General features: G+C 35.8%; 1 protein-coding gene across 4 annotated transcripts in view; it reads right to left on the bottom strand.

Moving 5' to 3' along the window:
* The window catches only part of SDCCAG8 (SHH signaling and ciliogenesis regulator SDCCAG8), a 203,529-nt gene that overhangs the window by 117,770 nt on the left and 58,010 nt on the right, over window positions 1-27,749 (bottom strand). For all 4 annotated transcript variants that reach the window (XM_045537208.1, XM_045537211.1, XM_045537210.1 and 1 more), the window contains exon 12: window positions 26,981-27,097. In XM_045537208.1, the coding sequence (XP_045393164.1) occupies window positions 26,981-27,097 (117 nt within the window). The remainder of the gene's footprint in view (window positions 1-26,980; window positions 27,098-27,749) is intronic.

Consider the following 27,749-nt stretch of genomic DNA (forward strand, 5'->3'; position numbering starts at 1 on the left):
CTGTATATATCCTTCTTGGTGCCTCACCTGGTTGATCTCTGTCTTGTGGCAAGCCTTTCTTGTGGTCCTTTATAGTTCCCTTTTTCGGGGGCATAAGTCATCCTGTTTCTCAATTTGTTCCTATTTTTGGTTCAAGTATAATCTCCAAGTAGCATTCACAAGAAACAGTACGTGGAAAACATATTGTTTTAGTACTGGCATGTCTGAAAATGCTGTTATTCTATGCATACGCTCAATAATTTGGCTGGGTATAAAATTCTATTTTGAAATTCATTTTCACTCAGAATTTCTAAGGGACTACTCCACTGACTTCAAGGTTCTAATATTACAACTGAAAAGCCCTATGCCATTCTGATTCCTAATACTTGGTTTATGATTTGCTTCTTTCTTTCTGGAAATTTTTATAATCATGTCTTTTTCTCTGTCATTTAAAAATTTTATAATGTTGGACCTTAGAATGGGACCTTTTAAAATTCTTTATGCCGAGTGTTCAGTGAGCCCTTTTCAATCTGGAGGCTTGTTTTCTTTAGTTTGAGGATATTTTCTTATATTACTATTTTAAAATATTTTGATGCCATACATTTTAGTACTTCCTCTTCCTGGAACTCTTGGACCTTGGTTGTTGGCTCTGTTGGATTGATTACCTAATTTTCTTATATTTTCCATCTCTTTATCTTCTGATTCTAACTTCTGGTAGATTTCCTTTACTTCATCTTTTAAGCCTATTGAATTTAAGAAAAAAATATCTACCATTTCTATGAACCATTTCTTATTTCCACTGACCCTTTTAAGCAGCATGCTAATTTCATTTTATGGATACAATATCTCATCTATTAATATTAGAATATATAGTATTTTAAATGTTCTCTGCTTGTAATATGTTGCCTCAGTTTACGCCAGTTTCCTTGTTTTTTTCTGTTTGTCTGTTTTAGATGTTTCATTATGTCGTAGGAGTTCCTCAAACACATGCTAATACTTGGCTGTCCTTTTATATTTGAGAATGAGGCTGTTAACAAAACTGTGGATCTAATGGTTTGGGGGTAACATGATAGCTTAGATTATTGTTCAGCAACAATTCACTCCTATCCATCTTCCACTGAGAGTGGAATACACTGTCTCTCCCCATTGACTGTGGGTTTAGGCATATGATTTCATTTGGCCAATGGAATTTGCATGGCTATAATATAAGCAGCAATCACAAATATGTTTATGTAGTATGGCTTTGCTTTGATGTTCTATTGATTCTCCATGAGTAAAGAATGCCCTGGGTAGCTGCTGCCCCTTCAGCCTAGGTGACAGAAAGAATACACGTGGAACAAAACCATGCCCACACCACAGCCCAAACAACCTAAAACCTGAGGTAGAAATACCCAGTCAAATACAGCACAGATCAGCCAAATGTCATTTGACCTGCAGAATCATAAACATGAACATAAATGATTGCTGATGTAAGACACTGAGTTTTGTCAGTATAAAATTATTGACTTTAAAGGAATAAGGAGTATTACAACTATATATTACCTTAGATTTTAATTCATCTTTGAAACAACTGCATGAAACATACAGGGCAGGTATCCCTTATATACTTATAAGAAATTGAGGGTCAAGGACATTAAATAATTGTCCAGAGGAGAATATCCAAGCCTTGAACCAGATCTTTTGACTTTACTGCTTCCTCCACACCATACCTTGAATTATGAAATGGCTTTCAAACTTTTTTTGTTTTTAGCAAAATCCATAGTAAGAAATCCATTTTACATCCCAATTCAGAGACACACACACACTCTTACATATACATGTACAGATGTAACAATCACTTCATGAAACAATATTAATCCTTACTATGTGTGATGCACTATAATATTTCCTATTTCTTCTCATTCTATTTTACTTTTTTAAAAAAATTTCTGGCTTGAATCTAGAAAATTGATTTCACAGTCCTACAATTGGAAAAGCATTCTTTACTTCAGATAATTAAAAAATATATATTTTTATAAAAATTAAGTAGAACCAAATAGTTTCTTTAAGAGAAATTCTATTACACATTTCTTTTGACTTCCTAAAAAATATATCCAAACAAATGAATGCAAAACCCGTTTCAAAAATTATATATCATCTTAATTCAAAATGATAACTTTGCCTGGAAAGGAAAAGAAGCATACAGAAACTATTAATTCAATAACTCAATGGTTGTCTTTGCAAATTAGGAGGAAGAACTTGTGGTTTTGAAGCTGACAGATTTTGACAATGAGGATTTATCACTCAGAAACCAATGACAAAATTTGTAGAATATATTATGAAAAGTAAGGTAATATATAATACTGAAAATTGAAGCAAAACAACAATCTATCACTGAAGAGGGAAATAATAGTTTCTATCAAGTTCTGTGTGTATAAAAAATGTACTCATTGGACATGTAGTATTCACCAGTAGATACTTTTATTAACTTGTAGATATTAAGATTGATTTTATCAAATCATTGATAAATTTTTTCCTAGAGCTACACTAGCTACCTTTGGCTACTTAAATTTAAGCTAAGTAAAATGGAAAATTTAGTTCCTCGACTGCATTAGTCATAGTATAAATGCTCAATAGCCATGGTGATCATGGCTACCATATTGGACAGTACAGATATAAAATATTTTTATTGTCACAGAAAATTCTATTGGATGGCACTGGTATAGAATACAACAAAATTATTTATAAGTCTCACTCTCCAAACTAGACTCTTGGGGAACCAGCCTATGTGAATAAAAGGCTATTATAAGTAGTAAGTAATTTTAGAAACGGCCAAAAATGATTGTCCTCTTTACTGTGGCAGATGCAGAAAACTGCTGATACCATTCTAGAAATCCTTTTCATGGTTGTTATTGTTGATGGCACATAACATTGATTTAATATGTTTTTATTGTGGGCCTAATAGTAACACTGACACCAGCTATCATTTTTGAGTGCTTTACCATGTGCCAGGCACTGTCTTCGCATTTTGTATTTTAAAATTTCATTTTGTGTTCGTGACAACCTTGTAAAAATAAATATCCTATTCCTGCTTTACAGATGAGAAAACTGAAGCTCACAGATGTTAAGCAACTTGTATAAGATTATACAGTGGCAGAGCTGGGATTCAAAATGAAATCAGTCTGATTTCGAGTCCCATAATCTTTCCACTATATCATATCATCTCTCTAAACAAACCTAGATGTAACAGGTAATAAAGAAATGACACAGTCTGTTTTCTATAACCTCCCTACAATTTGACATAAATAGAAGACATAAATAAGACAGAGACAGGAGAAGATATAACTCAGATGACATGGATCAAGTATCATATTGGCGAACACAAGGATCTCAATTTGCAAAACCCTGGGCATCATTCCGTCTGAAGAAGCATTTCTCCATGAGACTTCAGGATTAGGGACTTGAAAAAATTCTTATGCTTGGATTTGCTTAGCCTCAAGTCCCACAGTCTGTATCTTTTACAATATGATCAGCTCCAGCATAAGAATCAATGTGGGACTTGACCTTTCAACCTTCCCAATAAAATATAGAACATTTTTGTGAAAGTTTTCAGTTTTCCAGTTGCTTCTAATGTGGCTATTGAATCAATCCTTACTCTAAGCAAATACTCTTTAAAGGATTTTAAGAAACTTTTTTTCCTTTACACAATGCTAAGAGAAGTGGCATCAACTGATCACTTAAATTCAGAAGCACTTCCTCAGAGCTAAAGTAGCTCTCAGCCAAAACAAGTGTTCAAAACAGATGAGATGGGACTATGATAGGGAAGAAGTGCTTTTCTACAAGGATGTGTCTAAAGAAGAGAAGAATTTGAGACATTTGATCTCAAGCTGATTCTATTACACTGTGAAAATACAGCAGACTTTTTGGTTAAGCCAAACTTACATCACTGTTCCGTCATGCCAGGAGATTCAGGGACAAAAATAAGAATCATTGTAGCTCTGTGGTCAGTTTACAAAAAGTAATTCAGGTGATATCGCTACTTTTTTAGATTGGTTTAGTAAATACTTTATGTTTGCTAAACATGGAGAAAGGGCTTGCTTTCAGGCCATTCATAAAGGAAGCAATTTTTTCCTTTAAAATATTGAAGTAACATTTTTGCCCCTAAATCTATCATACTCTTTCAGTGCTCTAAAAGGGTAAAATACTAACCATGTTCAAGGCATTGTATGCTTACACATTCACACTGTAAACAACATGGATAGAAGATCTTGACCTTTTATGTCTGCTAGTGTTAGGATTTTAGTATTGTTGGCAATATAAACGAACATTAAGATAATCCTGGATAAGGGAAAATCTGAAATAAGATGTGATTGTTAGAGAGTCATAAAAAAAGAAGTGATACATTTTTCAAACGATGCATTGCGAAAGAGTTGTTAAGGTATTGTGAACATGACTAAGAGTGATTGGGAAAGGCAAGTTCAGATCACAGATTGAAATGGATAAAGACAACCCAAAATTGTGAGTAAAAAGAGGAAGAGCTAAAGAGGACAATGCTAAAATAAATAGAAAATTCTTAAAATAATGGAGTGAAATATATAAATCTCCTAGTTGTTGACCACACCAGTTATCATCTGTCAATGGTGTGGAGTTTTAAAATTGAGAATAAATTTTGCATTGGTTCAACACCAGAAAATGTATCAATGGCTGAACTATCAATGATGGCCATGAATCACAAGGTTAATCAAGAATCTACCACTTCCGAAGCACACCTGCCTCCTGCCTGGGTTGTATCCTTTGTTTTCTACCTTGAAGGTCCTCTGTTTCTGCTCTAGAGTTAGATGCCAGTGGCCCTCAGGAGATGCAATATCATATCACCCTGCTATGTGGTACATTTCATTCCTGTCTTCAAGTCATTATGATCACAGAATCAGATGGTTCACAGTTACTATTACTGCAACAGGACTATATAATGGAGTCGCAACGTGTAACAGCAAGAGAAAAATGGAAGAAGTGTGGGTGACTCCACCCAACTCAATGAGTGACACCTTGGAGAATACGAAGAGTGAGAAGTGAATCTACAGAGCTCTTGGTAAGTCACAATACGTGTGTACCTCTCAAGGTACGAACATTCTACCACATTATGTGTAATTTCATCTAAGAAACAGGTGTATGTTTCAAACGAAAGCACTCCCAGACACAAGCCAATTTATTTATTTAGTCCCTGTCCAAATAAGCAGCAATCTATCCCAATAATGGAAGGAAAATATGATATAAGTTAAAATTTTTGAGAAAGTATATGAATGTCTCCAATGTGGTAGAGTAATGGGTCTAAATGAATACTCATGCCTGGAATCCTAGCACTCTGGGAGGCTGAGGCAGGAGGATAGCTTGAGGTCAGGAGTTCAAGACCAGTCTGAGCAAGAGTCAGACCCTGTCTCTACAAAAAACAGAAAAATCAGCCAGGTGTGATGGCACGTGCCTGTAGTCCCAGCTACTTGGGAGGCTGAGGCAGGAGGATCGCTTGAGCCCAGGAGTTTGAGGTTGCAGTGAGCTAGGCTGACGCCACGGCACTCTAGCCAGGGCAACAGAGCAAGAGCCTGACTCAGAAAGAAAAAAAAATCAATACATATAAATCCACGTATACTCTTAAATTATGAACAATTTATGAAATTCTCAAGAGTAATTTTGATAATTTTAATCATATGGAATATTTGCCTTTCAAGCTGCATTAGAACATAACCCCTCCTGAAATGTCACCCTACTGGAATGAAATATATTGAGTTTATTTTAGTGGTAGGATTTATTTCAATAGCTTCACAAATATCACAAATAATTTTTGTTCTATATTTATAAACATTGTAGAGGTTGAAGGGGTCAGTTATACTTTATTACATTTAGTGTGATGAATTAATTGCTTTTGCTATCATTTGTGAAGATCTTAGTTTTGTCCCCACAAATGTCAAAGGTCTGATGCAACTGCAAAGATGTGAAAAGAGCTTCTTAACACCACCTCTTTCTTCCTCTCACCCAACTGCGGGTTGACTGTATCTGTAATTACTGACTACTGGAAGACTACTAAAATCTACAAGTAAAAACGTCCCAGGAATGGTGCTCAATCATTTACAAATCCACCTAAATGAATTATCATTCAAGAGAATATTTCTATATTTTGTTTATCGCTATATAACAAAAGCTATGTTAATGGAGTTAATGAACTCAAAACACTTTGGATCTTTGGCAGTTCCTCGTTTTACAAAACTGGTAGTCCTAAGGCATTCACTCTGCACATATTATAAAATGCTATATTGGGACATTTAAATATGATGGTCTAATAACACTGTTTGTGGAGAGAATATAACTAAAAAGACTAATGTAGACCTATATTCCCTTGCTCAGTGTACATAAAGCGAATCCTTTAATGTGCTATAACCACCTTATGTTATAACTTTTAAAACAAAGAAAGGCTCAAAGAAGTTAACATTTGGCTACTTAGTTTCTAGAAGGAAATTTATGTCAGCAATATACTTGACATTCCAATTTAATAAAAGAAGAAATCATTTTCCACTTAAAATGTTAATATATAAGATTAACTTTATATACATGTATATTTATATATAATATTTAAATATATACATATATTTTGCAATATATTAATATGATAATACATTTTATATCTATGCATACATATATTAAATATATATGTAATATATTCAAATTAACTTCTAATGCTATATAATGAAATAGCCCTTGGGATATTAGTTAAAAAACCTGCGGAGAAGAAACTGACTCCTTCCATTCTTCGCTGAGAATGAGCCATGATCCTCCGGCAGACAGGCAGCCGAGAGTGGCTGGTGAAGATAACCCCACTCTTTCTGGGGTAAGAGTCACCAATGCAAAGGAGTCTTTGACCTGTGTTTGTCAACAAATTAGCATAACTCTTTTTAAAATTTTTATAGCAACTCTAAATTTACTTCACGTCAAAAAAAAAAAAAAAAGTTACACCTAACCCTGACCTAATCTTTTTGAAGTCACTTCGAAAGTATTTTGTTTGCTACCATAACCACATTCAAAAGAAAAATAAACCTGGAGTTGTTTCTCTCAAAATGAACTGCAATAAAAACAGGAAGATCTCTTTTCTGATGGGACATCCACATATAAAAAGAGTGGTCTTTTCAAAGGCTAAGAAATTGTTTAATATATTTTTCTCTCTTACTAAAGAAGAACAGTCTAATAACTACAAGAGCTGGTAGATAGAAGAATTATTAAAGAAAAATAATCTATAAATAGTTACCCCAAACACAAGAAAACATAGCACAGCATAATAAATGGAATGCTTATTACAGTTGTTGAATTTTATCATCATTTGCAAAGAGTTTTATTATCAGCTAAGAAAAATCATCCAAAGCAAAAATAAAATATAATACAGTTATTCTAATTTAGGGAAGAAAACTTAATTTATTCCCTTAAACAATTCCTTTCCAAGCCCTCAATTCAACAAAATAAATATTTTTGAGTACATGCTATATTCCTGCTATATGCCAGACATTACATACACACATACACACACATATATAATCCAGATGGCCAGATAATTTTATATTTATATACACATATACACACGTACACTATATATGTATAATACCCAATCTATCTCATTCTTCTCCTCACTGGCTTTCTTGTCCTTCACAACTATGAAGGTATAAACTGATTCCCTATCATTTAGATAATAAAGCAAGTCCAATGATTCATCTAATTTCTTTTATAGTTATTTATTTATTTATTTTTGGGGAAGGAGAGAGAGGGGAAGGGAAAGAGGGAGCAATTCATCTAATTTATCCCATTATTTCCCCCTCAAATTTATAATCATCTGGGCTACAGTAAATAACAGAAATTATTACAATACTCTTATTTAGTTCTTATAAAAATTTATAGCAGGGAATGCCTTATATTAGGGCTCCAGGATTCATGTTAAATGAAGTCTAACCACCTTGTTCACATTACATTACTCTATTTTGGAATAATTTTGTTCATTTTATCTCCGTACATTAAAGCTATTAACATTTGCCAATAGAACAATTCAATTGAAAATATGTCAAAATATAAAATAACTTTGGCCCCATTGCCTACTACTAATTACAGCATTGGTACTACTGCAGCATTTCCTATTTGTAGAAATATGACTAAACACCAATAAGAAACAAGACTAAATATAAAAACCACACTAAAACAATCCTAATAAATGAGAGACTAAAAAGCATTTTCACGTAAGGTAAAGATGTTTTCACTATATATAAAAACAAAATAAATTTAAATTAACTGCAAATTTTGTTCTTCCTAAAGTTATAACTAATTTTGCCTTGGAAAAACTTTATAAGTAAATTTAAACATATGCAGTTTATTATTTATTTTCAGTTTAGAAAATACATTTTTTATTATTAAATGTACTTACAATGCTTTCAAGTTCTCATTATGAGATTGAAAATATTTAAAATATAACAAAGTACTCTTCATAATCCTAAATTAAATAAATAGTTTTTGAGAAAGTTTGCTCAAAATTGACACTATTTCCTTAAATGAAGAGCAGCCTAAAGGGCATTGCAATATGGAATTTTTAAAAATCTCCTGTATTTTCCACTTATGCTTCAAATGTAATATTTTCACAGATATTATATATATATAGGTATACTCTTCAAAGCCAAAAAAATTGTTAGTGTAGATATAAAAGCACTGATAACTATGAAATTACAATTTCCAAAGTTTTAGACAGTCTGCTACTACTCCAATAGTAGGCATAATTTTACAGTAATAACTATTAAAAGTTATTGTGTAAACCCATTTATTCTCAACTAGAACAATAGGCGATTTTGGCAAAACTATTCTGTCTCTTACATAGTGCACAAATTTTTATTCCTTTTCTACTACCACAAATTAAAACTCTTATACTCAGTATTACTTTTTTAGAAGTTGTCTGGAAAATAATCAGTTAAATCTTCTGATTCCTAAAAGGAATATACGAGGAAACTTATGCCTTATTTTGTACCTAACTTTTAAGACTTCAGTGTACATTTTTTTAATTTAGCAAATATAATTCCTCTTCCATAAACATTGTGCTGGTTTTATTTTTTCTGAAGTGTGCGCCCATCTAAAAGGTCCAAAAACGTTTGGGAGTAAACTCCCCTGTGTATTTCAAGATTTTCTTTGTTTAAAAAAAAAACACAGGCCACAGAGTTAGAGATAGATGACATCCTAGTTGTCATCTTAATCTACCCCCCCCCACTTTGCAGATGAGAACACTGGAACTGATGACATTAAACTGCTCACCGAAGCCCACCCAGCTGTGTCCTGGAACCCAGGCTCCAGACTCTTCGCCGATATTTACTTCCCTTCAAATGTGGAATAATGCCAAAGCACAACGCTAACTCGGTTACAAGCAAAAACGAGCTTCTATTGGCAATAATTAATTTTTAAATGCAGTAAAGAAAACACATCATCTGTTTCTCCTCTGACAACTGTTACTCAACAAGAAGTTTTTCTTTATACTCTGTATATTCTCTGGTTAGTTACACTCTGTCAATCTTTGACAATCAGAACAAATTTAAGACTCAGACTCCTTTTTTTATAACTAGCATCCTAAGATCACACGTATTATCTCTTAATTTAGAGGAAAAAAATACATCTTCTTAGGTTTGATATTTATAAATATTACTGTTTCGTACAGATGCTGGGGCAAAATAAAATATTTTTCTTCTCTCAAACCAAGAAAACCCAAATGTTTGTATTCATTCAAGATCTCCCAGCCTTTCACTTCAAACTGAATGATTTTATTTTATAGGAAATCATATTTTAATTTTTCACTCAATCAACTTCAAACAACTGAGAAAAGTAAACCTCATCTATACAGTCCGGGTCACTCAACAGTGCAAACAATGGAATACACCTCCTCTTCTTCCCTATACAAATGTACTGGAACTCTCTGAGGTCACCTGTGTTTCTACCTTCCCACCTACCCAGTTTCTGTTACTCCTTGGTGTACCTGACTACAAAGAACATCAATATCAATGCTCTGGCTGTAAAGTCCTAAAGAAAGTAGGAGAGTAGAGAATCACTAAAAGTATACCTAAAGCATTCACATCTACAGGCTGTTACCTAACGTCACAAGCCTTATGCTTGGATTCAAAATATTCCGACCACCTAAACAGCATGTCTGTGTTCAACTTACCTCTTAGCTGTTATTCTGCTCGTTGGTAACACAAAATGGTTCCTCTTCCACTGGCAAACTGGACAATTTAACCTTATTTTCTTAGAAGGTTTTCACCAAAATTAATGAGATGTTCTTATGTGAAGAGGAAACAGCAAATTTTAACAACAAAACTAGGTTTATTTATAGAGACATAACTGATTGAAAAAAAAAATCCTTCTGTACTGAGACATGATGTACGTGATCTCACCTTATGGGGAGTTTTTAGAAAATTCACTTTAGCTGTGGGTTATATAAATATTTCTGTAAAATTCTATTTGAGGAACTTAAGAGTTTATTGTACTTCATTTTAACTCAAAAACAACCTATATTTTCTATCTAATTTTAGCAAGCAGCTCCCAAATGTGAAATAGATGTGTTAGTTAATAAATATCTGAGTGTAGTTCTTTTAAATTAACAGCTTCCACATACAAAGGAGTAAATTCATCTCTTCGATCTATTGACTATCTATTCGATCCTAACAGTCCTATGTATGTACGCAGTTTTTCATAGTTTAGAAAACGCTTCCATATATATTACTGAATTTATATGCTGTGACAACTAGAAAACTAACATAATTCTTGCTTTCACCCATTTTCGTAAAAAAAAAAAAAAAAAAAAAAGCCATAGGACAGATAGATATAGGGTAATGATTAGGAGAAAACACTTTTAAATGGGAAGTAGGTCAATAGAATGAATAGGAGAAATCTGCAAAAATGTTTTTTATAGACTCTGATTACTCAAATTTCCAATTTAGCCCATTTATCCAGATTATTTAGATGAACAAATTGGAATTTCAGGCAGGCCCATTTCAATTTGCCCTGTCCACTGGGAGTTTCCCAACATAGATTTGAATCCTGCCAACTACAAATCCGCTCCGTCTTTACAGAGGCACGTTGATTTCTTAGTCATCCATGCCTAATTTCTTCATTATCTGCCATCAATGTAAGCTTCTCTCACGCAGCTCAAATGGTACCTAAGCACACTACTTATACACAGTAGGTACAAAAATAAATGTTTTTTGAGTTGACTATTAATAGAATTATTTTGTAGAAGAAAAGTGGTCTGGTTCTTAAACAGGAAAACAAAGATGTCTGGTTCTTAAACATCAGTTAAAACAAATCATATGGAATGGAAGTCCCCAACTTTTTTGGCACCAGGGACTGGTTTCATGGAAGACAATTTTGCCACGGACAGGGGTTGGGGGAGAAGGATGGGGGGTTGGGGAGGCAGCGGAGCTCTGCGGCCCAATCAGCATGGATCTGCGGCCTCAGGGCTGGGACCTCAGATATGGAGGACAGAATAGAGAATACCAAGCTATAAGGAGGTCTTCAGCTGCAGATCACAGGACTCTGGGATGTTCTTTGTGCCATACTTTTTAAATCACTGACTTCAACAAGGACACCACTGATGTGCTAAACAAATTTGCTTGTGACATAAACCTGAGATGAATAATTTTTTATGGTGGTATGTCATAAACGGAATCCAAAAGGGTTCGGACAAGCTGACACAAAATAGGCCCAAACCAAAATGAGCAAGTTTCAGAGAGGTAGATGCAAATATCTATGTTTACTGTCCAATGGTAGGTCAGCAGATATGTGCCATTAGGGATTTTAATTGAATTTAAGCTCAATAAGAATTCACAATGATTCATATTTGATAAATAATAACCCAAACAATAACTGGCTCTGAAGGTAGATTCACATAACCTTAGCTGATAGCCTCACTTCTATGCGCTGGTCAGAAGTATCATATTCAGTTATCATCATGACTCTGGAAAGGGACTAGATAAAATGAAACACAGTCAGGAGAGAGAGAAATGAGGATGGAGAACTTGAATAAGAATCATAACATTAGTAAAAGAATAGTTATTAACAGTTATTGAAGAATTATTATATGTCGTGCATTATGCTACGAGGTTAACGTAGATTACCTCAAATTTTACAAAACTCTAGAAAGCAGGAATTGGTATCTATCCTCATTTTACAGAAGAGAACACTGAGGCTTGAACATATTAAATAACTTGTTCAAGTTCACCAGGTAGTAGGTAGTAAAATGAGAATTTTACTTCAGGCAGTCTACTTTCAGAGCCTGAACTCTTGGCCGCCTGTTCACCTACCTGTCTATCCAGTTACCAAGACCCTAACTGCATGTTGGGCACTGGAGCACTGGATACCAAAGTGAATAGGACAATTAAGTCTGTGCCCTCAGATAACTTACATTCCAGTGGAAGAGACAGATTTTAAAAGTAAACAAATAATGATATAATAAAAAATTACAGTAAGTTACACAAAGGAAAGAAACAAGGTACTATAAGAGAATAACGGAGGTGGAATATATATGTTAGGAAAGTAGAGACACTGAAGTGGAAACCAAAAGAAAGAGAAAGCGCTGGGTAAGCAAAGGAAGAGTGGGGAAGATAGAAAGAACACACATACCCACCTACATACAAGGTAGATGCTTGTCCAAAGGCCCTGGCATGTCTGAGAAGTTAAAGGCAAACCACGGAGGCTCCAGGGAATAGAAACAGAGGAAGAGTGGGTGAGAGAGAGAGGGTGGAAAGACAGGCAGTGGGCAGATTATACGGGGCCTCATAAACTATGGAAAGGAGTTTGGATTTGCCTTTCTAAATACAAAGGGGAAGCCATTCCAAGTTGTTAAATGGAAGAACAATGCCATTCAATTCATTTTTTGCTTTTGCTAACGTGTCAAGTATGGACTAAAGAGGACATGCCTCCATGAAGCTAATATTGTGATGAGGGAAGACAGAGTATGAACAAAGTAAATGAGCAAAATATGGAGTAAGATGAAGCAGAAAAGGGATAGGAAATACTGGGGAGATGGGTACGATTTAAAACAAAGCAGTCAGGCAAGGGTTGAGAAGAGAGGATATTTGAGCGATGATGAAGCATCAATCTGGTGATCCATGAGGACACTGGGCAACAGTGTTCCAGGCAGAGAGAACAGCGAGTCCAAAGGCCCAGAAGTGGGAGAGCAGCTGGGGTGCTGGAGGACCAGCAAGCAAGCCAGTGTGGCCGGAGCAGAGCGATGGTGGGAGAGATGGGAGGTGAGGGCAGGGAGGTCACGGCAGGGCCAGACTGTTTAGCACCTTGCAAATCACTGTAAGGACTTTGCTTTTGACCTTGAATGAGGTAGGAACCACTGGATCATTTCACTCAGAAGAGTGACAAGCTCTGACATGGGTCTAATGGATCCTCCTGGCTCTTATGCTGAGAAGGGGCTAAAACGGGAAAAGCAGGGAGCAGGGAGGCCGCTTAATTAAGGGACTGCTGCAATAACACAGTGACGATGACAGTACCTTGAACTCAATGGTAGCAGTGGATATACATGAAGAAGATATACGGACAGCAACTAAGCACCTGAAAAGCTATTTAATATCATTCATCACTAGGGACATGAAAATTAAAACCACAATGAGATACCATTACATAGTTATTAGAATGGCTAAATATAAAAAACACCGATCAAACATTCTCAACAAATATAATTGCTAAAAGATGAATATCATTACACAAGAAGTTATTTTCATCTTGACTGTAAAACTTTCTGTCTGACAAAGCACAACAGAGATTAAACGAGGAGTCAGATCTGTCATCTAGTTTAGGTACTATTACTAATTGTTCAAAGTGCATTCTTTAGCTCACCATGACCTCGCTCGCTCATTCATTCAATCATTCATTCATTCAATCAACATTGAAATAGGCCTTCTCTGTTCTGAGTTCTGGAGATACAATGAGGAGAGTAAGAATGCACCCTGACTGCAAGCACTTTACAGCCACTTCCGTCAGCCCCAGGAAATCACTAATGTTTCTGTTTCGATAGATTTGCCTATTCTGGATGTTTCATATAAATCATAGAATTGTACAATACGTGGCCTTTTGTGACTGGCCTCTTTTGCTTAGCATGCTGTTTTCAAGGTTCATCTATGCTGTAGTATGTATCAGTACTTCATTCTTTTTTATTGCCATCTATTATATACACACACACCACATTTTTTTATCCATTCATTGGTTGATAGACATTTGGGTTAGTTGCCAGGTTTTGGCTCGTATGAATAATGCTGCTATGAAAATTCTTGTACAGTTTTTTGCGTGGGCATGTTTTCATTTATCTTCAGTATATACCTAAGAGTGGAATTGCTAGGATCGTATGATAATTCAAAGTAGAACATTTTGAGAAACTGCTTGTTTTCCACACTGTACTACTTTACAAGGTTACCAGCAATGTATGGGGGTTCCAGTTTCTGCACATCCTTGCTAACACTTGTTATTATCTATCTTTTTGATTATAGTCATCCTAGTAGGTGTGAAGCAGTATTTCTTTTTGGTTTTGGTTTGCATTTCCCTGATAGCCAATGATATTGAGCATGTTTCCATGTGCTTATTCACCATTTGTATATATTCTTCGAAAAAAATGTCTATTCAGATCTTTTCCCATTTTAAAACTGAAGAGTCTTTTACTATTAATTTTTTTTTTCTTCAAGACAGGCTCTCTCTCTGTCGCCTGGGCTGGAGTGCAGCAGTGTCATCATAGCTCACTGCACTGCAAACTCCTGGGCTCAAGCAATCCTCCTGCCTCAGCCTCCTAAGGTAGTTGGGACTACCTGTGTGCACCACCACACCTCACTAATTTTTCTATTTTTTGTAGAGACGGGGTCTCGCTCAGGCTGGTCTCAAACTCCTAGCCTCAAGTGATCCTCCTGCCTCAGCCTCCCAAAGTGCTAGCATTACAGGCGTGAGCCACTGTGCCCAGACTTTTTACTATTAAATCTTAAGTGTACTTTTTATATCCTAGATACAAGTCCCTTACCAGATACATGACTTACAAAAATTTTTCTCCCATTCTGTGGGCTGTCTTTTTTTTTTTTCCTGAGACAAGGTCTTGCTCTGTCGCCTGTGCTAGAGTGCAGTGGCATCATCATAGCTCACTATAACCTCAAACTCCTGGGTTTAAGTGATCCCCCTGCCTCAGCCTCCTGTGTAGCTGGTACTACAGGCCTGAACCACCATGCTTGGCTAATATTTTCTATTTTTAGTGGAGATGAGGTCTCGTTCTTGCTCAGGCTGGTCTCAAACTCCTGACCTAGAGCGATCCACCTGCCTTGGCCTCCCAGAGTGCTAGGATTACAGGCATGAGCCACCATGCCTGGTCCCTGTGGGTTATCTTTTCACTTTCCTGATAGTGTTCTTTGAAGCTCAAAAGTTTTTAATTGCAATGATGTTCAATCTATTTATCTTTTTCTATTGTTCCTTGTGTTTTTGGTGTCATATTTAAGAAACCATTACCTAATCCCAGGTCATGAAGATTTATGCCTATGTTTTCTTCTAAGAGTTTTATAAGTTCAGCTCTTACATTTATTTAGGTCTTTCATCCATTTTGGGTTCATTTTTGTCTGTGGTATAAGGTAGAAACCAAGTGTCATTCTTTTATATGTGGGCGTCCAGTTTTCCCAGCACCATTTGTTGAAAAGACTGTTCTTTCCCTATTGAATTTTCTTACTATCCTTGCTGAAAATCAACTGACTGTAAATGTGTAGAATCTTTTTGGACCTTCTCCCACCACAGTAGGTCACTCCCTCCCACCACTGAGCCCACATCACATTTAACTTCCTTATCAGACTATAAGAGTTGTAAGAGCAGTAAATATATTTTATTTTTCACTGCAACCCCTGTGCCCATTATGTTTGTGACACATAATAGGTTATTAATAACTATTAGCTAAATAAATATATGCATAGAATAAAGTGGTTACTCTCAGCTCATTCACAGCCTAATTATCTACAAAATGAAGGGGGAGGACTTAAGTCATTGAAGTCTTTTTGGCTCTTGGAGCCCACCAAGCCATTGCTTTTTATTATATCTGAGCCCCTCCCTTTGATCCTCCATATGTGGCCATGGAAAAAAGAGAGACTAAAGATAAAAGTTGCCTTCATAAATTTTATTGCCATGTGTTTAAAGAGCATCTTCTGAAAAATGCCAAGCTACGTGAAGTTATTCTTAACAATTAGCAATGGTTATAGGGGAGGAAGGGATTATCATACCAATCGTAGTTTAAAAACACAGTATTGTGGTTCGCTTCTGAAAATACTGATGCATTATACTGATGGATTTGTGATCCTGTTGCCTCCTCTGCGTTATAGTTTAAAGTGTGCTGTGTAAATAGAGGCAAAAGCCCAAATCTTCTTAGTGTAAATGCGTTTAGAATGTATTCTAAACTATTTCCCATTTTCTCTTCCTATAATACTTTTCTTTTCCTCTACTCTTCTTTTCTCTTATTTTTTTTATAGTTAGGACAATTCTAGAATCTTTTTTGCTCCCCTGGCCACTGAGGTAAGTCTGAGGTATGCTAAATTAGATAGTTCAGGCTCTGATCCAGAAAAATCATCACTAAGTCCCACTCAGTTTATAAATTAGTAAGATATAGATCCACATATAGGTTTTAAAATGTAGATATAAATAGATACTTGATCCATTCATTAGTCTGTGTTGACTCCTCCTTTAAAGTAAAACATGTTTGGTTCTTGTTATATAAACCCTTGTGTGGCTTAAATCCCTGCACGCATAGTGGGCCTTCAGCAAATGAGGGAAGAAACATTGACCCCCTGACAGTTTTATTATTCTGTGATAAACTAAGTTGTAGAGACAAGTTGAAAATGATACCCTAAATGTCTAACGCAAACTAGGATATGACAATCACTTCTAAGTGTGAGTGAATTCAGATTTCTATGCAGAAAATTCTAAGCAAGCTAAATAGGAGTCCAGTAGTAAACGTATCACTTGCCATGATGGGACAATATTCAAATAGAACAATTCTTCCTCTTCCATTTTCTTAAGATTTCCCTAACAGTTTATTTTTACCTCCCCATTTTCCTTGGCTGCCACTCTCTCTAGAAAAAAGAGATGAGTCTTCCCTTGTACTTTAATGGGAACTTTCAGTGAGAGCTTGACTTATGAAGACAGGTTAATGCTACTTGCATGATTTATTACCATAGAGAAAGAGATGATATCAGAACTTCAGTTGTAAGTAAAAAGATTCTATTGAAAGAAGTATTTTCCATTCCCCTAGGGAACTACAGAAATTCTCAGGATGGCAGAAGGCAGGCCAGAAATAAAGACCCTGCAGCTTTCTTGTCTTTTCCCTAAATGTTATTATAGTACAGCTAATCCACTTAAGTACAGATGTTAAAAAGGGTTAAATTAACTTGGCCATCTGTTAAGAAGAGTAATATGAAAATCTAAACACCTTGCAACGTATTAACAATCAGAAGCAGCCTAGAGTTAGCTCTAGAATAGCAGTCGAGGGCAGTCTGCCCCACACTGGACTCCAATGAGGGTCAGAGAAATATGCTGGAGATCTGTGAAATCTCTTATGAGAATTTAAAAATTTTTAGTTTTCATTTTGATGATTTAAAAAAAACCCTTCAAAACCAAAAACTTAATATGATCATATTCTGGGTCACCTGTGTCCCCAACTGCCACAGCATTTCATTTCATAGCTGCATTTAGGAGGGCACCAAGTGGAAACAGAAAGTGAAAGCATTAACTATTAATGCTGGGTTTCTCAGACAGGAATCCACCAACGTATTCCCAATGATCATGAGTTCACACACAGAAAAACTCTGGCCAAGGATATTTAATTTCACAGGTTTTGTAAAAGCTGGCTACTCCCCCAAAATACTACCTTTGACAGTTTGCTGGTACCTAAAATCTTTCCAGAAGAACTGAAATTTTAATTCACAGTGGGGCTTTAATCCTTATTGCAAATTAAATGATGTCTGTCTTTGTAATTAAATTCAACTGTTTAAAAGGCTAGACACTTTATTGTTCTATTACTAATCATAATGAAAATATCTAAAATTGCTGATGACAGTAAAAATTCATTTTTATAATCTTAACATTAGTGTCATTTTTATAAAACGAAAGTGAATAACTGGAAAATATGGAATGAAACTTGAAACTCCATATAATTTTTATCGCTTTTATAACACTTAATTCAGAATTAAGAGGGGCACAGAAATATTCCCTATGTTTTGAGAAATACAAGAATTTAGAGCTAGAGAAAACCTTAGCTCTCACTTATCCAAGCTTCTCACTGCACGGGAAAGAGACTGAGGATCCGAGAGGTTTGCTTAGGAAATCAGCTGAAAAGCTAGATCAAGAAGTCCAGTCTTTGCTCTCAGAGTCCTTAGGTAAAGTAGTACCCTATGTATTCTCTGTTTCACCTTTCATCACAAGTCATGTGATAAACCTCCATAAATCAGCAAGACAACTGTAAATTCTTTATGTCTAGGAAACTAATCTTACTTGACTCTAACACCATTAATAAAGTGACATTTTATCCTACCTTATCTGAAATTTGAAAATCTTGAAATTTTTCCATTACATAGAAAATACTACAAAGGAAATGAAAAACATATGCAAACACTCCCAAAATATGACTTCTGTGCCTGACTGCAGGGCATGCAGTATGTTCTAAGTAGGAAATTATACTGGGACTCTGAGTGTTACAGAAGCTCGTTTTCTTTGGGCAATCTATGATAACAGAGAAGTGGCACTTGAAATATTGAGGTCAGTTATATAAAAATGCTATGGAATCAAAACACATATGTTGAATGGATCCTCCTTTCTCACCCCTATTCCTTTGCTCAAACTGCCATGTTGGACCTTCCCACCAAATGCCTTCCTCTCCCATCCATGCTGGGCAACATCCTCCCCATCCTACAAGAGCGTCATCTTTCCCTCTTCTAAATCCCCACACTTTTGCAGTTCACTGATAGCTACTGTGTTCTCTTTGACATATGTTTATTTGCATACCTGTCCTACACACTCCCTTTTGACAAAAATTCACTGTAGGTCACTATGGTGACACAATATATGGTTATTGAATTAAAGCAACAAGTACAGGACAAAATTTGTAAGAGTGGCTGTTTTCTTCAAAATCTGACACACTGTCATTTTCCTTTTAAAGTACATGTAAATGGCCATATTAAAGTGATCACTATGAAGAATCAGGGGAAACACAGAAAAATGCTTACATAATGTTAAGTGAGAAAAGCCAAAATTATATCTTGAGTATTTTTACTACTTGCAAATATTATATATGCATATGGACAAAAAGTGGAAGGTAAGACAGAATAATGAAAACAATTCGCTCTGTTGGGTGATGGAATTATTGGCTTCTGCTAATGTGCTTATGTTTATACAATAAACATTGTTTAAAAGTGTAGACACATGTAGTAATTAGTAATATTCACGCTGGATATTGGTACTAATATTTCTGGACTATTAAAAAAAAGCATATGTAGCTGTCTTATGTCTAATGCCTCTCAGCTTGCTAGTCTGCACGGACATGTCCAAAGAACTGCTTCCACCTGGTAGCTTCCAGAACTGCCGACATGGTACCTGGGAAGACACTTTGCAAGGCTGGCAGCTTGGCCTGGTGGAGTCAGTTCTTAGAGGCAAAATAAGCATGCAAAAATTTTTTAAAGAACCAAAATATATTTCCTGAAAATGAAAATATAGAAAAAATTATATTTCTTTAGGACTAGTAGCAGATGAGCCTTATGAGTTTCTTAAAACACAAAAATATTCCTTGAATTCCATTTACAGTTTTATACTCCTATCCAAATGCAAACATGTATATCTAAATGTTTATCCCATAAGGCATATTATTTCTAAGAGAGCTTGTTTTATTTCCTATTTGTACCCTTATCTTTTAAATAGCCCTGTATTGCTATCTTCAGATATATTGTTTCTGCTTACACATGTGATTTTTTAAAATAAGTATGGCGAATAGCATTGTCATCTATGTTGGAAAATCAAATGACAAGTAAAAATTAATAGGCTCTTTTTTGAGCATAGGAATTTAATTCACAGTGTTTCTATGAATGAAGTATATATATACTGTCACAGAAAACAACTGTCCAAATCATTAACAAAGTCACTAAACGCTAAATGCCCCAAGGATCTCTGACTTGGTATCATTCACTGGATTGGTTTGGAACTGTTCCTTTATGCCAAAATATTGAATTTACTTTTGACTGCTAATTTTGTGACTTTACCAACATAATGAAGATTTAAAATGAAGAAAGTGATTTGGCATGGTATTTTAGAAAAATAATAAGTTCGAGCAATAACTTCAGACTTATTCAATGGAGATATTTTAAATTATTTGCGTAATCCAATAAATCCTATTTGTCCCATCCAAGCATCGCCCAGGACAAGAACAAAAGAGGCTGATTTATTAGACATATGCAAGGCTGAAGAATTTTCTCAGAATCCTTGGTTAGGCTGTGATAAGAACACAAATTTATCTAAGTATGCTGAACAATGCTTTAGGGCATACTTAGAGAAGAGACTATAAAAAAAGCTTTATTGCATCACACACATGGAACCAGATTCTCCCTCTCATGGGCTGTAGCCAGCATGAAGTTCACACTACATTAATTTGCACTTGTCGATATGCTGCTTTGCAAGTGTTCTTAAGGCATGTTCAAATGTGTACTCTGACTCCTCAACTAGAATATAAACTCCCTAAGGGCAGGACCTGGGTCTTCTAGTTATTACCCCCACAGCGTCTAGGATGCTGGTCTGGCTAAGCCAACCCCTTGGGAACTGCTGTTGTCTCAGTGAGGAGCAGGGACGGGAAAGTGCTAAGCCTGCAGCTCCGAAAGAGGGTGTGAAGAACATCGGAGAGCAACTCTGTCATCACCAGGACCAAGTGATTACATGTGCCAAAGGCGTGCCCAAATGGCCCCTCTCCCAGTCATTTTTTAGAGAAAGAAGTGAGACTGCAGGTGGTAGTTGGAGACGTCCCTGAAGTCTGGCTCTTGAGAAGTCATCCATTATCTTAGCATATTCCCCAAAAGCCTTTTGAAGAAAGCACATAGCTTTATAGACATAAAAGCAGAGAATAGATCTGAACAGGGTTTTACTTTAATCTGTAGGTGCTAGGTTTCAAGTAGAAAAGACTAACACTGCTGTTATCCACTTTTAACAGATACAGCGCTGTATTTCTAGGATGTTTCCAGAATCAAATAGAAGACAGTGGACCTCAGAGGTCCCTTAGCTGGGTCTTCAGGTAAATCATGATGCTGCTGCTACTATTTTAAATGAAAAATTTCAGGGAGAAATTTCCACGGCCTGTTGCAGCAATCTATTGCAATTTTCTTACTGTCAGAAAATTCTCATTTCAGGCTATTGTGATTTCTAGTTGCTGTAATTAAATCGCTTTGTTCTTGTTCTTTCCATATTGAAGATTCAAATGAGGTGTTTAACTTTCTCCTTGAACTAATCTGTCAAATCCCTGAAGACAGAAAAGCAATATTTCAGTCTTCTCTAAGTAAAAAAGGTACAATTATTCAAAACTTTTCTTTACTGCTTTTATATTTCTCTGGCATTGAACAGGACAGACTTTTAGGACTTGCAAGGCTTCCTCTCATATTTACATGAAGCCATACAAAATAGATACACTTCTTCCAACAGTCTAATCAAGTCAATTGAATTTAGAAAATAATTCCTGCTTTGATATACTCCATACTTAATGTTAGTATTCAAGTGCTGAATCATATGGCTGTAGACATGAGCAACCTTCAAATGCTTTTTTGCCTTAATTTTTCTAGCCAGAATTTTCTGATCTATTTCTTTTGTATATGTGCTCCACCCTAAATATTTGTTTTGATTACTTCATTAAGGTCATTTTGAACCTCACTGCTTCCTACTCGATAGTAGCCACAACTCCAAAGTTATAACTTATACAATACTGGTAAGAAAAGCTTTCCATATCAGTCTTCTTATCTCTGAACAATAAAATTGGTTCCAACCTAAAAACTAAATTGTAAACATAAAATAATATTGTATTTATACTCTCATCTAAGCCATTATTATTCTCATTAAGTCATGCACCACTAAAAAGACAATGACATGATAGCCAGTGACATACTCACTTGGCAATGCCATTAGATGATTTAGAGACCAAGGATGTGGCACTTTTGTTGCACTGCAAAATACTCAAAAACCATTACGTTATAATTTAAGATTGATGGGTCTTTAAACTCAAAGCTGTACATTCTAGTAAGGCAGAGGAAACTTTAAAACTACTGTTGCGTTTCTGTACACTGGGTAGGGTTTGGCAAACTTTTTCTATAGAGTCAGATGGTAAAGATTTTAGGTTTTGTGGGTTATATGGTCTCTGCCACTGTTCCTCAACTGTGCTGTTGTTAACAGGAGAGCAGCAGTAGGCAATATATAAACAAATGGGTATGGCTGTGTTCTAATAAAACTTTATTTGCCAGATTTGGCCCACGGACTACAGTTGGCTAACCCTCTCTTACAGATATAGGGGACATGGGCACATTAAATATGCCTGCATAGCTATATATGCAAGTGGGAGCGCATATGGGCATCAGCACAGCAAACCTCTGTTTGCCTGTCCCCATAGTCATGGCAGTTTTACAGGCACATGATCAGTGGGGTCACACACGTGGTGTTTAGAAGGGCCCTGCACTTACAGTTTAAAGCTCTGTGGTCAACGTCATGAAATTCTTAATGATTCCATCTTGGACTTTGTGTTTTGCAAGCACAGTCTGATGGACCCATGGAGCCTGGTGCTGTCTTTCCACGGCCCCACTGCAGCCTTGGGGCGGTTCTCAGAAATGTGCTCCCCTCCAGCCTCCTCCTTCCTGACCCTGCCTTGCTGCTGTTGCCGCCTTCCACCCAGGGTGGGACCAGGTCATGGCAGCGGCAGAGGTGTGTGTTCTGCTGTTGTCCTTTGCTTCAGGCGGGATCCTGGATGTGAGTCTAGGGAGGGTTGGGTGTGAGTCTCAGGGCAGGACAGGGGAGGTGACCATCCCTGCCCCCAGCTGGCAGCACCACCGCACATTCAGTGGACTGGTGTGGAGCCTCTTGTGCACCCCTGATCCGGGTACCAAATGTGTTCAGTGTGGACGTTGCAATCTCTTGGGGATTGCCTGTCTTACCTCCTTGGGACGGGGGAGACTGACCCCCCACTTCATGCTGGGACACAGCATGTGCACGCCCAGTCACGGGCACCTGTGGGGTCTGCACTCCCCCGTAAGTGTCCTTGTGCTGGAGGAGGCCTGACACCAAAGAGCAAATAAAAAACACTACAACCCATCTGGGGGAGGGGACAGCCAGACAGACTGAAGAAGGAAAAAGTTTTCTATTTTAGGACCTGTAACATCACTTCTTTCCTGCTTTCTGAACAAAGGGTCTTATATTTTCACTTTGCCCTGGGCCCTGATCAAAGGTTAGGGCCTGTGGAGAATTATCTTCTGAGATTAGTCTACCAAAATGGGGGTTGACAAAGAAAACGCCACTTATGCATTAGTCACTTGTGGTCGGCTAACCCTTGTAATGCCAGGGCTTCCGGCAGCATTTCTCGATCTTAAATAGACGGCTCTCACATTAATTATGTCTTTTGGGTTTCAGATTCTAGGAAGGTCCTGTTGGGATATGATGATCAGGAATGCAGTGTGGTAGCCACGTCCCTCAAACAATTTGCTACAGGATTAATTCATATTTGTTTAGAATGATGATAAGGAATTTTATGCATGGAAAGCACAGTCAAAACATTATATATGAAATTTAATAGACAACAACAAAGGAAGATGAAATTTCACTAAGATTTCCCTGTATGTCCTATTAAAAAGAGTAATGCCAGAGCATTTTAACATACAAAAACATATCTGTTTTCCTCATTTGAATAAACCCACAGTAAAACAAAGGTTTTTGAGACAAAGAAATTTGAATATAGGCCAGGCATCATTTGATGTTAAAGAATTATTGTTAATATTATTAAGTATGATAATGACATAGTAATTGTATAAAAATATCCTTCATGGATCCACATGGGTATTTATGGGTGAAATAATAGAATGTCTGAAATTTGCTGTAAATAATTCTGCAAAAGGAGAAACAGAAGTGGAGGAAGAAGACAGATAAGAAGAGGACGAGGAAGATGAAGAAGAGGAGATGGAGAAGAAAAAGGTGACAAAGAAGATAAAGAAGGTGACAACTGAAGACAGAGGAGTTGAGAAGGAAAAAAATGTGATGATGGAATGGGATTGGCAAAATGATGCACATAGGTGATAGAAACATGGGGATTCATGATAATATTTCCTTTACCCTCATGTGTTTTTAAATTCCCATGATGCAGTGTATGTGTGTGTGTGTGTGTGCGTGTGTACCTACTGCCTACAAAAAATTTAATAAAAATCAAGGCACAGATTTCACATTAGCTTCTATTCCGAATGCTTTTCTTTCTTTCTTTTTTTTTTTTTTTTTTGGTGCAAGAAGCATCTTCTGAGGCTGACAGGAGTCCTCTAAGCTGAAGAGATACAAAGGAGTTGATGGGAAGGATAATCCGCCCATCGGTTCCTGACACAATATAAAGAAGAAAAGAAGAAAGTGGGTGGAAGAGAGTGTCATTGTTACTCTCCTAACCTTCCCTTCTAATTATGCCAGAGTCAAGGCTCAGGTCATGAGGAAAATGATTTTGGTGGCCCACCATTTGCCCTATTTTGTATACATCAAAAAAGCTCTTGTTCTCACCGCATTCCAATCTCCCAGTTTCCCACCTACTTTAAAAATATATCAAGTGGTCATCTTAAATAAAACACGAATAAAATGGCTATATTATGAAAAGCACCTTGTTTGCAAACCAAGAGATAACTTTCTTGTGATGCTGAATTTTTAAAGTGGTATATATAACACTTGAAAAATTAATATACTTTATATTATTGTAGGCATTTCAGATAAATGCTCAACATGCCCAGCTTTTAAAAGTTAAATGTAAATTTCTCTCTTGAGTGCAGATGGTGGTCAAGCAAAGCAGCTCTTTGGTCTTATAGACAGAAGGTCAGGTCATGGCTGAAAGACCAAAGAACAATTGCTGCTTTGCTACTCCAAATCATCCATGGAATGAGACACCACTACTCTCTTTTCTGAAACTGTCTGTTCAATACAAAAGAGTTACAAAGAGTACCTATAAGATTTCCTCACATTCTGTCCAAGAAAAAATGGTAACAAGCACATCACATCACAAACATCTTGTAAATGCTCAGAGGTTTTATTCCTAAACTATGATCTCCTAAAAAGGTACATCTCTATCTAAAAACTAATCACTAAAAATTATGATGATAATTGTTAATGATTCACTGTTATAAGGAAATGTTCACAAATGAAAATTTCTTTAAAAATTCTCCAACTTTAGCTTCCATACCATGAGAGGTTAATTAAAATGAGATATAGTGCTGAAAGAAAAATACTGCAAACACTTCTAAACAAGTTCACTTATAAGTGATATTATACTCTACTTGTTCCTATATTTTTTTCCTCTAGAACATTATAATGAAATTTTAAATAATTCAGAGTCTCTTTCCTGCTATATTTTTCCAGTTAGTCCAAAATATTATGCTGGCAGAATGCTACAAAATAATATAAAAGGGATATAATAATTCTAGTGAGTATGCCCATATGATACCTTTTTAAAAAAATTATAATACATAAAGGAAAGTTATCTGTGATTGACTTAGTAGTCCAAAGCCTTGAGTCCCTGATAGAAAGAATTTTCTATTTTTCCATTCTACTATCAGGCACGCCCCCAACTGGATGAAATAAAATAGTTTCATTATTTGCACACATTAATAATGAAAAATCTTCTGAAAATTTAAAACTTATAACACTTTGAATATAGTGATACAAAAGCAGAATTTTACTTTGGCTGTCAGGATTTTAATTTAACACTAAGGATTTCAGTTATGACTTCAAAAACTTTTTGTACTAAATTTCATATTACTTTCATTTTCAATACTTTTCCCAATTGTCTTTGTGTCATTTGTCATAAAGAGTTCATTGGGTTGAAGAGGAAAATATGTTGGAAAATACAATAAAAAGCCTTGAACTAGAAGTATATTTGAAAAAAAAGTTACTTGGCGCTACCTACTTCTAAATTCTAAAGTGATTTCTTTAAAATATTGACACTATGAATTCAGTGTTATTATTTTAATTGAATTAAACTAAACAATCTGCTTTCATGGAATATAAAGAATGTGAGCCTTTGAGGTCCTGTACTGTCAGGTAAAAATAGAAAATCAAAAGTCAGCCCATGAGGACTGCCGCTCTAAAAAACTATCCATGTTGTCAATTAAAATTGAAGTATCTACTTGATCTCAACAAAGATATAAAACATCTGCTCAAACTGAAATTGAAGTAAGCAGCTTTTCTCCCCCAAACATTTCTAATGTCACTGTATTTAGGCTTCGTGAGCAAACGTATTCATGGTTATCTTAGTTAACACTGGTTTCACTCTGCCAACAATCAATTTGATTGACATATTTACATATCAACTCATCTCATCTTACGAATTTTAAACTTTTTCATTTAAAATTGGATTCAAGTTGGCATCTTTCAAGAACCTCATGTATGTATATTTTAGGTTCAAACTGTGCATTAGAACATTTTTTTTTTACTTTTGTAAGTAATAGATCCACATATCCAAATGTATATTTATGACCTGTCAGACTGGAATTTTATATGCATGCTGTTGTATTCTCACCACTTCATGTGAAAGGTGATAATTTTAGGCAACTAAAAATGAAATTCTTTTAATAGTATAAACTGGATCATTCCATTAGTTAGAAACAATATAATGAAAATAAGTAACTTAGGAATAAAACTACATCAACTTCAGAAAGAACGTCAGTTATACCTTCAATCGCTGCAGTTTTGCCTCTGTGTCTCTTACCTGATCTTTAATTTCAAGATCCCTGTTAGTTTTTGCTCTGTACTCTTTGTGCTCCTTTTCTGCCTCATCCTTCTGCCTTTGGGTTTTATTCAGCTGGTAGCGCATTTCTCCACACACCTGTTAGATTGTAAAAACTAGATCAATAGCTGCTGGAATCTACCAGGCAATGCCTGCAATTAGATCTTTTGGTGCCCCCTAGAGGTAAGATAGATAAAATACAATAGAGCTTTTCTAAGAATGGCATTTTTCATTAGAATATTCAATACAGCCAGTTAAGATTCGGAAGCAACATCAGGGATTACTGAGTCTAACAGTCTCAAATTGGAGATAAAGAAATATATATAAAGGAGGAATTTAAGTAACATGCCCAAGATTATTTTATGTAAAATAACAGTTTCAATTGCATATTATCATCTAAATTTTAACTGAGTAAAAATAGTAATTAAAATATTAAGCTATGTTATTATTCATTCAAATTGCTATGGTTATTTGTTCACTCTACACTGTAAAATTTTCCTTTAAGAATTTCATCAGTTAAGCTTTTATTAAAGGTAATTTACAAAGGAATTTTCCTCTCAGCTAATAGACATGTTACTGATATTCAGGTATATAATATCCAGTATTTACTGTAAGCTTTATAGATAACATCACTCTTATCATGCACAATGCTATCTATGCAAGTTAAGGAAGATTTTTCTGGCAAAATTTATAGACTGGAACTAAGCACGTTCTGCACTTATAACTGTAACATTTAATATAAAAGGAAAAT

This window comes from Lemur catta, chromosome 25, assembly GCF_020740605.2.
Source record: "Lemur catta isolate mLemCat1 chromosome 25, mLemCat1.pri, whole genome shotgun sequence".
Lineage (NCBI taxonomy): Eukaryota > Metazoa > Chordata > Mammalia > Primates > Lemuridae > Lemur > Lemur catta.